The sequence below is a fragment of the Dermacentor variabilis genome, chromosome 7 (assembly GCF_050947875.1).
Source record: "Dermacentor variabilis isolate Ectoservices chromosome 7, ASM5094787v1, whole genome shotgun sequence".
Taxonomy (NCBI): domain Eukaryota; kingdom Metazoa; phylum Arthropoda; class Arachnida; order Ixodida; family Ixodidae; genus Dermacentor; species Dermacentor variabilis.
Genome location: NC_134574.1, coordinates 17,630,502 through 17,646,381, shown reverse-complemented (window position 1 = coordinate 17,646,381; position 15,880 = coordinate 17,630,502). Strand labels below are relative to the sequence as shown.

Here is a 15,880-nt window from a genome sequence, read left to right as displayed (position 1 = left end):
AAATCGCAAGGCGACAGATCTGAGCTGTATGGTGGATATTGCAGTGTTTCCCACTTGAACTAAACCAGGTCTATATTAACGACATCAGCGACGTGGGGACGGGCATTGTCGTGGAACAAGATGACCCCATTCGTCAATTTTTCACGTAGTTTGTTCTTGATTGCGACACGCAGCCGATCTGGCGTTTCACGATATCAGAAACAATTGATAGTCTCTCAAGATTTAGCAAATTCTATCAGTAATGGCCCCTGACGATCGAAAAATAAAAGTCAACAACACCTTTCCGGCAGAAATTATGGCGTTTGCTTTCTTTGGGGGTGGTGAATTCGAATGTTTCCATTCTACATTGTAAGCTTTGCCATCATGTTTCAGGCTCTTAGTAGTGGCACCGTGGTTCGTCCCCGATCATAATTGCAGACAAGAAATTGTCACCCTTATTGTGATACCGGATCAGATGAGTAAAGGCAGCGCTGAACTTCTCCGTATTCAGGCGGTGGTTCAAAATCTTGGGCATCCATTGTGCACACAACAGCCGATCACCAAAATGCTCATGAATTATGGCGTGAACGGTGATGGTGAACCGAACCGTGATTGATGTTCACACGCTCTGCCAGTTCATCGATGCTTATCCTCCGTTTTTGTGTCATCAGTTCATCAACCTTTGCAGTTTTGTTAGGGGTGATTGCACGATGGCTTTGGCCCAGTCTGGGATCTTCTTGGAAACTTTCACATACTTCTTTGAACCATTTGTTCTGACGCTTCACAGTGGCCAATGAAATGCAATGTTCAATGTACACGGCAGCCATACGGTGACTAATTTCTTTTTGGGAAACACCTTCAGCTGTCAAAAACCTCACGGCACCACGCTGCTCAACTTCTGGAGCGTCCATTACGTCACGCAACCATGTTCAACCCAGTGTATGAGCGCATTAAAGAACATTGACCCTCACACCTGCATGCCACTTTTGTATATGAGAGATGCCTGCATGCTACATGCAGGCCTTGCAGATAATGAACAGAACCATAATTGTGCGGGGTGGGTAGGCTCCCTTTCGTTTGGCTCTCCCTCGTACATTAGAAATGCAAAGATACAATAGAATATACAAATGCGATGATACAGCTTGATAACGGGTAAAAAATTGCCACTGGAAACAAAGTTCACTGCACGTATGCACAAAACCTTGCAACAAGATATCTAAACATACGTATGTGTCTCCAATAAATCTACGTATCTAAGTAAAAGTCACAGTATATAATGGGTCAAACAAGGCAAATAAACATGTTACGCAATCGGAGATTCACAGAATCCTAGATCCCATCCCAATTCCATCCACTCCCCCCCGATGTATCGCGCGCGACGGAAGGTGGCGCGCTTGCTCCCCGTTTTTTTCCTTTGCGCACACAAGACTTGAGCCACCATCGTCGGCTCACCCATTCCCCCCACCCCCCACACTCTTTCACTCGCACATACAGCATGCGGCGCGCGGTCACGATGTTATCGCCCTTCGACTTTATGCGGAACATGAGGGCGATGGCAGGAATGCGCCTAGAGTCTCCATATAATTGCTCCCGCAATAGTATAATCAGAGTATCCGGCAGCTGAAGCGTCCCATGGCCCATTACTTTCTGCAAAAGAAGTAACAAAATAGAACTTTCACCATGCGACAATTCGCTGTGCCGCAACGTTTTTTTTTTTCCCTTTTGTGGTGCAGGGGAACCGTGATGAAAAAAAAAACGCAAAGGAAAGTATGTTCGTCACAATCGAATACCTACTTTGGGCAACTAATGTGGCTATTAAAGGAATATCGTAGAAAACACGAGACGCTTGGTCCACCAAGAACCATGCGCATACTGCTCAGTATCCTACACCGGCGAGACAAGACTTTCTGGAGAGGTTGCGCTCAAGCGAACGCGGTGCAATCCGTCGAGTCCCCACAGTGACGGCGGCAAGCGACCATTGTTTCTTTTTCTCGTCTGCTAGCCAGAAAGCGTCCATAACTCTGCCAGGCAAAAATACACTCGGCCAGAGAAAACCAAACGCGCACCGAAGTGCGCCGCGCGGTGGTCGGGGCAATACGGGAAAAACGTATGCGCTGTGGCTGGCTCTGGCAGGCCCCGGGTAGGGCAGCGAGTACAAAAAAATTGAAGAGGCTCAATGGGTCCTCGCGATTAAAAGTCAAAGTAAAAAAAATAAAAACGTAGTTACCTTGGCTGGCTTTAGTGTCTTCACTGGATGCTTTGGCGCAGGTGAAAAAAAAATGATGCTTTTTTTGTGACATGATGGCACGAATGAACCACCACAATGCTTCGTCTCATCGGGCCTCGCTGCGGGCTTTGTCAACTTGTCTGATAGTGTGTTGGTTTGGCTTGTCTCGTTGTATGGTCCAATGTACGACTTTGGAAAAGTTAATGCACCTTTGGTGTCAAATATTCATGGGAACATTAAACTTACAAAGTTCCGCAATTGAAAATCTAAAGCACACGTTTGAAAAATTCAATGCACCTTTCACATCAAAAGTCTATGAGAACTTTATACCCATAAAGTTTCGGAATTGACATCCACGAGCTCTGTAGATTCCATGATAGAGTGTAGATTCCGCAGCCTCTGCGAGATGCCGCGGCGAGCTCGTTCGCCATCTAAACGTTCCTGAAACTTTGTGCTCGGATGGGGCTGCTTGCATTATGCGACTCGAGGTGCATGGGCGTTGCCACGAAATCCAGCCCGAGTTTGCAATTTTCGTGGTGAAATGGCTTTTCGAGCATGAAAAAGATGTTCTAGACAAAATCCAGAATGATTTCCTGCGCCGGGGGTTGCTTTGGTTGGAGGAGCATGAACAGCGTGAAAAAATTTCGCGGGGGGGGGGGGGGGGGCTGAAGCCCCATAAGCCCCGCCCCCCTGGCTACGCCCCTGCTGACACTGTCCGATCATTTGACATGTCATTTCTGTCCCCTGATTTGAACAGAGCAATAATTTTTGGCTGTTGCATTTTTTGTCGGGAAAACATCAGTAGACAAGCAAACATTGAATATATGGGTGAAAGCGGGCACTAACAAGTCTATTGCAAATTTAATTGATTTCATCTGGAGACCATCAATGTCACGTGCCTTACTGTTCTTTAAGGATATAAAAGCTTAGTAAACCTCGTCAGGTGTCGTAGGCTAAAAGAACACTGTATTTACACTGGGCCCACCCAAAAGATTGAGAGCATCTATATTGTGAGTGCTAATCACTAAATTTGTAAAGTGTTAATTGAGACGATTTGCTAATTTTATACCCTTTATCTGCTTCCCATTCTCTGTAATCTCGAGCTCTTCATAGCGACTTCGGTTGCGATTTAGGTATTTATTTAGCCTTTGGTATTTGCATCAATGAATAGTTTTTCCAGATACTCTCTCTTTTATCTCGAAGAAACTTAGTTACAAAGTTTCGGTATTTCTTAAATGCAAAAAGATCATCCAGGCTTTTGACTGCACAAAGTGAAAGTATAATTGGTTTTTTTCATGAATTAGCTTTAAACACTCATTTCTTAACCAAGGTTTATGTATCGTTCTAGATATCTTTACCTTTCTTAATTTAAAACAACTAGTGTACGCATTTTTTATACGCACGAGCAAATCATAGGCCGTATCAGCATCGTTACACTCAAATACGGGTGTCCAGTTGACACTTCAAAGTTGGTTTCGAAAGTCACTCATTGTTCTTGGATTTATTTCCTGCACGATGAAAGATTTACATTAATTTCATCGCGCTTTAAGTGTGTTATTTCGTTTAGAAAATGTATTTCGGCAAGTGATCACTTAGATTGGCAACAATGTTACCAGCATTGATATCTTGCATTGGGCTGTTCGTAATAGATACGTCGATCAGGGATTTAGAAAGGCATGTGACTCGAGCGGGTGTTTTTATCAGGTTCGCACAACCAAGGAGTAAGATCAGATAGCGGAAAACTGTATTCGATACCAGTAAGCTTATATTGCAGTCACCGCCTATGTTTATGCACAGTCTATTCTGGTGAGCATAACATAGTAATTGTTCTAAAAAGACTAGAAGGCTTTCACTCTTGCCATCAGGTGGTCGATACAAAGCAGCGAAAACATAGGATCCACATTGTACTGTAAGCACTTTGTAGTCTGGTGTGGTTTTTGAGAGATCTGCAATCAAGTCACATGAAAGCCTTTCTGACACCATCTGCATCACACCTCCGACACGGCGGTTTGATCTATTTAGAAAAAAGCTTTGGCATCCGGGCAAGGAAATAAGATCATCATCTGAGTTGTACCATGTCTCACTTATCATTATGTCAAACCTGAACGTCAATTTAAGAAATGCTTCTATCTGATTGTGTTCATTACACGCAGACTGAACATTAAAACGCAAAAAGGTAAGAGAGTCAGCGTAACTGGGACGGACAAAGTTGTGTGGCACGATCATAGCAAAATAAGATACAAAAAGTGTTCGTTGCCAATCATCACTAGCAGATTTTAGGTAGGTCTGCCTCTCATGTAATTTTAACAACACCAGACTCTTCCGTATTTTGCACGTACACTTTTCCATCCCTCATCCATACAAAGCGCCATTTCATTTCCTTTTTATTTGCCACAGTCATGCCAAGCAGTTGCTTTAGTTGAGGGCACAAGTGGTCGTTCATGAAGGACTGCTTGGAAGAAAAACGGATATCTTCTGCAGTGATCCTTGCTTTTCGTGCTTTTTTAATCACAGCATCACATTTCGACCGACGATTGAAAGACACAACTATGTTCTTATCAGTATCAGAATTCCGCACAGGAACGCGATGGCAAGCATCGATATCTTGCTCAGTTATCGGCATGCCAAGCACTTCCCCGACCTTTTGCAGAATGTTTCCAAGGTTCTCATTCATTCCTATTCCTTGAACATTGATCCTGTGTGACTATATTTAAAAGGCCCCTGAAACGGTTCGGACAAATTTTCTAGACGCATAGGGTACAGCTAAAGTTAATCATTCACACCACAATTTGTGTGAAACGTCTCATATTAAGAGAGTTGCGGATGATTACAAGTTACCCTCGTCCATAGTCATGCATCTTCTCAACTCGCTCGCCGAGTGATTGGGGCTAAGCTCCACCTTCACTTGCTCTGCGTCATGATGGCACGTTGTGTCGTCGACTTCCGGTTCTCTAGAAGTGCGTGCGCAAAGCCTCTCCAAACTCTCCGCGAGCTGTTTGGCAGTCGACTCCAAGCTAGAGCTATCGAAGCATCGTGTGTTGCGAGCATTCTCTCGCAGCGCCGAACGTGTCTGGTATTCCGATAACCACAGGCGAGCTGGGCGTTTTGACGGAACAGTGGAGGCATAAACTCAAGCTGATGAAGGAACTTAAGCGTAGACGTACGTGAGCTGCCAGGTCGATCTCCACGGTCCAGCCACCCATTGGCGCAGAGCTCAACCAGCCAAACAAATAACATTGCCAAACAAATAACATTGCCAAACAAAGAATTATTATTGCTCTAACCAAGCGTAAGACATTTTAAACATTTACAAAAACAACATGTTAATGGTTACACTCCTGCGAAAAATTTGCACCAGCAGCAAAGAAGAATACCTTTCATTACTGCTACTGTGTGTGGTTGAGCTCTGTGCCACCAGGTGGCTGCACCGTGCAGACCATTCACATTTGCGCTTCTGCTCATCCCGTGAAATGACACGGTCAAAGAGCCAGGCCCTGTCCCCATGTGTATCGTATCAGTTCAACGAGCACAAGCTATCTTGGCATGCTGGAAAGACACATGCCTTTCCTTGCCCTCTATTTCCACTACCCCCTTTCCCTCGCTCTGGTATAAAATGCCCAGCGCAATAAACATAAGGGTTCACTGTTGTCTTGACACGCCTGCTGTTGGTTTCTTCGACCGGGACCCGGTCGATACATGGTGTCAGAAGTGGGATGCCTGCAACAGAAGACCAAGGACATGGAGTACGTAAAGCCACCGGAACCTCTGGGCCTGGCAACTAACGGAGGACGGACGTGGAAGCTGTTCAGGCAAAGGTTTGATTTCTTTCTGGCAGCCATGGAATGCTCTGAAAAACCGAGGTCAGAGGCAGCGAAGACAGCACTTTTCTTCAGCGTGGCTGGTGAGGAGGCCCTCGAAGTTTACAATAACTTCACGTCCAGTGAAGGTGGCTGCGTACAACTAACTTGTTGCGAAGGTGGCTGCGTACAACTTGCCACTGGCGCACTTGAGTCGGATGTGCAAGATTCTAGAGAGGCCGGAACCTGGCCTTCATGGCAATACTCTTCGGTCTCACTTGCCAGCCATGAATTTGCGCTATTTGCTCAGCAGTACGACTTCAAACATGTCACATCCAGCCCAGAGTACCCTCAGTCAAACGGTCTTGCCGAGAAAGGTGTACAGATGTACAGAAAGGTGTAAGGTGTACAAAGAAAGAAAGAAAGGTGTAAGGTGTACAGAAAGGTGTACGTTCCTTCTATGTGGAAACACAGGACCGTAACACCTTGCGCCGTAATCGGCAGCACCTCTTGGCAACGAGCGAACCTTTTGAGGACACTACAGACGAAGAGTCTTGCCATGAAGACCAAGTTCCGGCCTCTCTAGATTCTCGCACATCCGACTCAAGTGCGCCAGTGGCAAGTTGTACGCAGCCACCTTCGCAACAAGTTAGTTGTACGCAGCCACCTTCGCAACAAGTTAGTTGTACGCAGCCACCTTTGCAACAAGTTAGTTGTCCGCAGCCACCTTCGCAACAAGTTCTGCTACAACGAAGGTCGCTGCGTCACACCCGTCCTCCTGAACGTCTGGGATACGATCAAAACTTCCAGCAGACAAACCAACGGCGTTGAAGGGGAAGATGTATCGTATCAGTTCAACGAGCACAAGCTATCTTGGCACGCTGGAACGACACGTGCCTTTCCTTGCCCTCTATTTCCACTACCCCCTTTCCCTCGCTCTGGTATAAAATGCCCAGCACAATAAACATAAGGGTTCACTGTTGCCTTGACACGCCTGCTGTTGGTTTCTTCGACCGGGACCCGGTCGATACACCATGTGCTTACATTTACCCTAATACCAGACTCGCGAGATGCTATTGCGTTAGTAATCTTCCGGTGTAAAGTGACAGCCTCAAACATGCAAATCCTGGCGCCAATCGGATAGCAGCAGTCCGATGCGCTGTAGCCAGTCCGCTTGTCTGCTGCCTTGCAGAGGGACACGATGTCGCAGCTTGACATATTGCCAGTCACTACGTTTTCAGTCCACGGCGCAACAAAGTCGAATCATAGTGCTTGTGAAAAGACTGAGACCAACTCTTACTGCGGAGCTCTCGTCAAAATGGAGAATGTTGAAACAAAAGCAGATGATGCTTGCTGTGTGCCGGTAGTGCTTAAGTGTAGTGAGAAATTATTCTTGTGCATTCTCTTTCTGTTACTTTATTTTTATAGAAACAAATTAACTAACATTCGAACTATTACAAACATCATTTGTTCACCATAAAAGTGGAAAAATTATTGATGACGCACTCTGGTGAGCCGATTGGATAGCTCACCCTACTGACGTCAATTGGGTGATTTACGTCATATGGGTAGGAGCGGCTGAAAATTCTGCCGAGCAGTGTTCTGCGATCGGCAGCGATGTACATTATAATAAATTACACACTTTACGCGGAGCACTTAGATGCATCAATTAATGATCAGAAGGACCTACTCTAACAACTGAGTACATTTGTACAAGATCGTCAGAACCATTTCAGGGTCCCTTTAATGAGTTCTGACACACTTGCTTTCTCAGCTTCTCAATTTCTTGCAGAAGAGGCTCTTGTGCTGCTTTTAGGTAGGCATTTTCTTTTCTAAATGCTTCACATTCTGCTTTCAAAGCCTCATGCTGTTCACTAGTGAATTGTACACTTTGCCCGAGTTGTCAAAGTTCCTTACGGAACTCAGATTTGACATCCACTATTTCCCGTTTAAGTTCATTCCTGATGTTGAATAACAGCAGAAACACAGGGCAAACACGCAAAAGTATGAGCACCTCAGGCAACAGTTGGCAGCAGGGCAGCAGAGCAGAAAAGCAGACAATAAGCAATAAAAAATAAAAAATGTCCAACCTGCAGAATAGATGAAAGGTAAGTTTCAGCTCCTGTTGCTGTCTCTGCTGCCAAATGATGGCGAAGGGTCAGCAATGCTCCTTATAAAGGGCTTGCAGAGCAACCGGCGTGGCGTAGATCCACGTGGTTCCCGCAATCAGTCGTAGGCAGTCCAGGCAGGCAGCGATGCAGCCACTGGGTGTGTTGGTGCGGTTGCACTCAAGGTACGATGCAACCGCCCATCATCGTCCGGAAAGTCATTGAGCATCTGCAGAATCTGCAGAATAGATGAAAGGTAAGTGTCGCCTCCTGTTGCTGCTTCTGCTGCCAATCCTCCTCTGACTGTTTTTTAATGGCTGACTTTCCGAACGATGGCTGCCCCATATTGTAATAACAGTGTTAAAAGGTGATATGTAGCAACTGGGTATTGCTGTTGTATATGTGCAGGATGCGTACATCCAAAGTCGTGCTGACACCATGGCAAGCATTGAGAGTACCATTGTGGAGCTGGGCTCCATCTTCCAGCAGCTGGCGCACATGGTCAAGGAACAAGAGGAGATGGTGCAAAGGTGCGTGTTACAACTGCAGAGAAGGCTGGCACTAAAGTGTGTGCTCACCAGGAGGTAAAGCATGTGCCAGTGTGTTTGCAGGGATGTCACGTCCAGAAATGTTTGTTCTCAGCAGTTTGTCTGAGCTGAACTGTTTCTGTGATGTCTGTCTCCACCAGCGGTAATGGAACACCAGAGACAAATATTGATTTACGCATTATTGCAGAAGGAATTACAGAAGGAAGAGAGACTGGTGTCATAACCAAAACCATGCCATGCCGTGCATGGCACATATCATATTTGAAAATTTTCTGAAATAATGCCATGAAATGTGAAATCAGTAGCAAACGTTTTGCAAATTGAGCAGCAAGCATTAAAGACAGAATTCATCCAAATTGTCATCCTGAAGGAAGTAAAAATGGGGAGGCAGAGACTGGCAGTAAAACAAGTACCGTAAGACTAGTGAATGGTGCAACGTATAGAGACACCTCAAAGACATAGGTGAACAAGTCCCAGACAAAAACCAGCCAGGTTTGTTCGCACAGTGTGCAGAAGTGAAAATGCTGCACCACTTGAGCTACCCTACGCCACACGTTCAAGTTGTGCAAGCCTGCTCTAAAAAACAATTTAGAATGCTGTTGCTAAATTTACTGCGATTTGTGCATACAGTGCCAACCACACAGCAATAGCCGTGCATTGGCTAATGTTTAGGCTTGTAATCCAAGCTGCAGTGTCTTTGGAGTGACCCGCCGTGGTTGCTCAGTGGCTATGGTGTTAGGCTGCTGAACACGAGATTGCGGGATCGAATCCCGGCCACAGCGGCCGCATTTCAATGGGGGCGAAATGCGAAAACACGTGTACTTAGATTTAGGTGCACGTTAAAGAACCCCAGGTGGTCGAAATTTTCGGAGTCCTTCATTACGGCATGCCTCATAATCAGAAAGTGGTTTTGGCACGTAAAACCCCATAATTTATTTATTTTTTCTTTGGAGTTTGCATGCTTGGAGGCATGTTGTAACTCAGCTGCAGGGAAAAAAAGTATTGTTCTTATGCTATACAATGCATTACATTTAAGTCATATGAGTTTGCATACTATGTGTACCAGCTCTAGGTGACTCGAGCAGGCAGTCTTTCTATTATGAGACAGTTGGGAAGAAGAGCCACGTTGTCAGCTGAGTGAATAAATAATAGGGTCTATTTAAGCATGGCGAACAGCATGTGTAATTTTCCAAATCTATTGTGCATGTGCACCATGTCTAGTTGCCATTATGACTGTCCGTCACAATGACAAGTGACTTGCTCTCATGCAACGTTTTAACCACAAATATCCCATGGTAACCGTGACCGTCACTCAAATCTGCCTACTCCATATCCTGCATGACCACCCCAAATCAGACCTCTACTGCCACAGAATGCTAGCCAGGGGTATAAAGTTTCAGTTTTGGTCATAATGTTAGTTAGTCGTAGTCGCCGATTAGTGATCATAAAAAAATTGAGAAAATGCAGACAGAAGCTGTGACAAAGACAATTATTGTTTTCCCTGTGTGCTCGTATAAGCGCTTGTTTATGGGCTGTGTAGGAACCTTGCGAAAACGCCCTTGAGCGAGGCTGCTGCTCTGTACTCACTTCCCATTTGACGTAGGGATAAATAGTGCATTTCTGGGACTAAGAAGTGTGTCAGCATAGTAACACATGCAGACCCACCCATCTACTTAATGAATGGGACTTGCAGCATTCGGAAACAGTGACGTACACATGTTCACACTGCACTGTGTCGCCACTTGGGTGTGTGCCATGCAAAGTGAAGAATAGGTGATTACAAATCGCTAAGGCTAGAACCGAACTGCGAAAGCACTTTCCTTTGTCCTAACTGCTAATATTTAAGTTCGGGTCCACTGGTAGCATGCCCGGCACTGGAACTTGACAGCAATAGGTCTAACTTTCGCTGAGCAAGATTGGCATAGGCTAAATCTTCATGTGCATGACTTTAGAGGGCTGGATTTTGTGCATTTTAACTTCAAAAGCATGTTTCAGCTAATTTTGAGTCCAAATAATTATATATACAAGAGGAAGCTGTGCAGCTATTGCATTCTCGGTTTGGCAGTCAATTGCGTGCGTATCAGTTGAACAATGATCGACACATTTTGTTAGTGCCATCGACAGGAAAGCCCATTGCATTACGGCAACTTGCACTCGTCGGTTGCGTCGTTGTTGGCCTGGTATAATAAAATGGTCTCAGCGATACACTGTGCTGGTTAGTTGGCCAATCGCCGTCAGCGTCTTGTCGGTCTCGTATCGAGCAAGTATATTGCACCAGCCACATGCTACCACCACTAGCCAGTGAGGACCAATGCTGTGGCAGCTCATCAATGAAAGGTGGCAACTGCAAGGCTCATGGTGCATTCCAGATGAAGTCCTAGCTGCCTTCTGTTTGAAAGTGGAGTTCGAGTCTTACACTACACACACTTTCGGCACTGTATCGATATAGAGCTAACAGTGCAGTTGCAGCACAGTACACGGCATAAGTGTTGGCAGCAGTGTCTGTGTCCATGTGGTTTTTTTCCATTCTTTCATTGGAGGATTTTCTCTCAGGATTGGGTGGCACAGTGGACCGTGCGACCCTTCTAAAACATTTGGCGACTAATCCACTAGGGCAGGGCACATGTGCCGTCACGTCATGAAATTGGTTGGTTTTCTTTATTTGAATAACTAAAAAAAAAAAACTGCTCGCAGAAGCAAAATTTTTGCCTCCGAGTAATGGAACCATAAAAGCGAGCTCTAAATTATTGTTTTTTTTTTTTCAGAAAATGCTATAATATATTCCTTTTGTGGCACCTGTCTTATATGCACAAAGCCATCCTAAAGTGGTGGCAAAGACTCCAGCAAGCAAAAATTTGATAGATATTTAATGCATAGCATATGCAGTCCAGTTAGTTTGGCAGCCAAAATAAGAACGATTCAAATATTGGATGCCTTGCAGTTTGACAATTTGGACTCTACCAGCACCAGCTTGTGTTAATTCAGCCACCAAATCAAGCAGTAAGAGCGAGGAGGAGGAGGAGGAATAAACTTTTATTGTACAACCAGCACTTTATGATGGCCGGGCCTAAGCCTCCCGTGAAGGGACGTCGAGGGCTTGCCTCACCCCCGCTTCACGGGCGTGCTGGGTCGCCCAGGTTTGGTTGTCGAGGGCGGAGCTCTGCAGAGCCTCATGCAACCTCGACGAGAGAGTCGTGGTGTTAGTCTGTGTGTACTGCGCTGGGCACTCCCACAGCATATGTGGAAGCGTAGCCGGGTGAATGCCACAGCACCGGCAGTTGGGGGTACTGTAGGCGTCTGGAAATATAAGGTGGAGGCGGGCGGGTGAAGGGTACGTATTTGTTTGTAGCAGACGCAGGGTGGCAGCCTGCGCCTGGCTGAACTTGGGGTGATGCGGGGGGGGGGGGGGGGAGGAAAGGTTTGGCGACTGAGGTAAAATGCCTTAACGAGATCGTTATAAGTTGTCAGATTGTCCCTGGTGTCCAACTCATCTCCAGTGACTCCGGCGCGGTTGACTAGGCCTCGCGCAATGGAGTGGGTGACCTCGTTGAGATTGGGGAGGTGTGGGTGGACAGGGTCTGCATGGTGCGGGATCCATGTTAGGGAGATTATGCTGTCTTTAGAGTGGGGTGCCTGGCAGAGGATGCGAAGAGCTTGGGGAGAAATATGGCCTTTGCTGAAGTTAGTGACGGCTGAGCGAGAGTCACACACGATGGTGTGACAGGTGGGATCTAGTGTGGCCAGGGCGATGGCCACTTCTTCAGCCGTCTCGGCAGTGGGGGTAGTGACACTGGAGGTGTGGTGTAGGACTCCATCGCGTGTGACGACAGCCACAAATCGTGTGCCATGGAAATATTGGGCTGCATCAACAAATGTGACGCCAGGTACGTGAGCAAGGGCTTTTATGATAGCTCCGGCCCGAGCTTCGCGCCGGGCCCTGTTATATTCAGGGTGCATGTTTCTAGGGATAGGGTCTATGTAGATCCAGCTACGGATGTCGGTCGGGATCGGTTGCTTGGGGCCCTGTTGCGGATGGTAGGTGAAGCCAAGCGTGGACAGAATAAAGCGTCCCGTTTCAGTAAGGGTGAGCTGTTCAAAGCTGAGAGCGTTGTTGGGCTTCAATGAGTTCGGAAATGTTGTTGGGAACTCCCAGTTGGTTGAAGAGTTCAGTGCCGGTGCAATGCGGGAGGCCAAGTGCTTGCTTGTAGACCCCTCGTATGAGGGTGTCGAGCTTATTTTGCTCAGCCCGGTACCAGTTGAGGTACGCAGCAACGTAGGTAATGTGACATATGACAAAGGATTGGACGAGGCAGAGAAGGCTTTCTTCTTTGAGTCCCCCTCATCGGTTAGAGATACGTTTAAGAAGTCGTAGGGTGTTTTGAGATTGGGGGGCACTGTTTCTTTTTTTTATGATACGTCGCCGGTATCTTCTCTAAATTGAAACTAGCAAAACCCAGTGAATCCAGAAGTTCCCGGCCACGCTCAGACCACGGGACAAACTAACTACTATGTTCACTTTTTGATGCCTTACATTTCTGACAGACTGTGTAAGACTATGTATGGCATACAGTGCTGCACTCCTGCACATCTCTCTCAGTAAACTGTACAATTATTAAACAGAACATTTTTCTTCAGTTCCTTGATGCTTTTTAGCAAGATTCCACTGTACGTGGAAAACTGACAGACATGCAGCAACTGAGGAAGTAGTGTCGTGTTTATTCTACAGTGAGTTAACAACAGCTTACTTCTCTAAATGGCACTAAGAATGAAAAAATAATGTACGGCTTTGCGCGAACAGCATTCACTGTACATTGATAGGCATTGTTCATGCCAGTCATAAGTACCTTTAAAGTGAATAGCTTTCTCTGCCTCTTTTCACCATTTTCGTGGTTAGTGGAGGTCAGTGGCTGATGATTGGTGGTTGAACTTGCAACATACAAAGATGCTGAGGGAAACGGCACAGGCTCTCGCGCAAACCAAGTTGCGGGGAGAGACTGTCATGTGTGAGATTATGCTCTTTAGGGCTATATGCTTACATTGGCAATCATAGTCAATAGTTCCTGGACGATTGTTTGTGTTAAAGTAATTAAGTGCAACTAGCTGACCTCTACTTTTTAGTGATTACAACATAAAAAGTTTTAGCAGGTTTGTAAACTATATGGACTGAGGTTAGGTCCACTACGACAATGTGCTAGTCAGTGAGTGAAAAGCCTGAGAACCGTTTGGATCGATCGCAGCAGCAGAAGCTCTTTTTTTAAATTCTTTTTTTCTTCTAACTTCGCAGCCCATGGTACGTGGCATGAGACACACATGCCAGCGCGCTCCATAGATAAAAGGTGGCCGAGGAATATGATGATGGCTGCCAGAGGGCTCCCCTACCCCCTTTTAGGAGAAGAGCAGCAGTGCAGCGGCGACCAAGGAATGGCTTTTGATGCCAGGCGATCGGGTAGATCTGTCGTTTCAGTGGTTGTAAAGTCGAGAGCGCGTAATGATGGCGAGGTTACCAGGTAGGCTGGTTTGACCGTCTATTGCTACGACTTCTTCACGTCCGTTAAGGTCGATGGTAACAGACTTTTCTGTCCGCTCAATTACCTTGAAAGGGCCATCATAACAGATGATCAAATGCCTTCACGTCATATGAAAACGTGGCTCACTGTAGTCATGTCTTTGCTGGCAAAAACATTACTTGAGGATGCAACTTTACTAGGGCAAGGATGCAAGCGTGCAAACAGGAAGTGGAGCTGCTAAACATAGCTGTCTGATCTGGTGTTGCAACAGTTGCTGGTATGAAAACTTTACCGGGCAAACGCAACATTGTGCCATAGACCAGAACCGAACCCTGCTCCCGGAGCTCGTCGAGCACTTTTCAACTTTTCGTCCTTCTGCTGAGCCTCGAACAGCTCCTCTCTGCTGAAGACGACTCCTGCGGAACCGACCACATCTACGTGGTTCACGCTTTCGCCCAGGATCGACGGTTGTTCCACGTCCCTTACTCTGGCTATGACTTCAGGTTCTCCATCGCCTCGGATTTGCGCTCGCAAAAGTGTGTCAGCTGCGGCATTGCTTTTTCCTTTGCGGTAGCGCACGGTGAAGTCGTAACGCTGCAGCAGCAGTGCCCAACGTGCCAGGCAGCCACCCGGCTCGCTCAAGCGCCTCAACCAAGTGAGAGCCATGTGGTCAGTCTCAATCTTGAATGCCACTCCATCGACATAATAGTCGAACTTTCGCGGAGCGAAAACTATCGCGAGGCACTCCTTTTCTGTCACTGAGTAGTTCCTTTCGGCTGGCGTCAATGAACGACTCGCGAACGCAACCGGTCGGAGAGTGCCTCCGTGCTCCTGAAGCAAAATTGCACCTAAGCCTAGGTTGCTTGCGTCTGTTTGAATCACAAACTCCCTATTCAAATCGGGCAGCTGCAATTCGGCCATGTTAGCGAGCACCTTTGTGAGGCCACACAGTGCCGCCTCCTGCTCTTGACCTCAAGTCCACCGTTCGTCTTTCCTCAAGAGCTTCGTCAAAGGCGCTTGCACTGCCGCGCAGTCTGGAATGAATTGGCGATAAAAGTTCACCAATGCCAGAAAGCGCCTCAGTTCGCCGATATCTTTCGGCGACAGATACCTCAGTATAGCCTCGAGTTTATCCTCACTTGCCAGGATGCGGCCGTTGTCCAGCGTGAATCCCAACAGCGCTATTCTGCTCGCAGCTATCTGAGTTTTGTTCGGGTTCAGCGTGATACCCGCGGACCTCAGCCTGTTTAGTACGTCTCTCAAGTGGCGCAAGTGCTCCTCAAATGTTTTCGAATAAACCACTATGTCGTCCAGATATGCGAGAGCATGTTGCCACTTCGCGTCTCCTAGCACTCGGTCCATCAATCTTTGATAAGTAGCGGGAGCTCTGACCAGACCAAAAGACATTCACTTAAATTGAAAGAGCCCCCCTCGGTGACAAGTGAAAGCCGTTTTCTCTTTGTCACGCTCGTCCATTTCGACCTGAAAGTATCCACGACTAGCATCGAGCGTTGTAAAGTCCTTCGCCTCGCCTAGGTTAGACACTAAAGAGGAAATGGAGGGTAGAGGGTATGCATCCTTCTTCGTAACATCATTCAGCCTGCGGTAGTCTACACAAAGGCTATAGGTATCGTCCTTCTTCGGGACTAGAACTACCGGGAAGCCCCGTAGGCTGTTCGACCTTTCCACTACGCCTGTGTCAATGAGTTCGTCT

General features: G+C 46.7%; 1 protein-coding gene across 3 annotated transcripts in view; it reads left to right on the top strand.

Moving 5' to 3' along the window:
• The window catches only part of Syx5 (syntaxin 5), a 257,162-nt gene that overhangs the window by 218,393 nt on the left and 22,889 nt on the right, over nucleotides 1–15,880 (top strand). For all 3 annotated transcript variants that reach the window (XM_075698291.1, XM_075698289.1, XM_075698290.1), the window contains one exon: nucleotides 8,520–8,641. In XM_075698291.1, coding sequence (XP_075554406.1) covers nucleotides 8,520–8,641 — 122 coding nt within the window. The remainder of the gene's footprint in view (nucleotides 1–8,519; nucleotides 8,642–15,880) is intronic.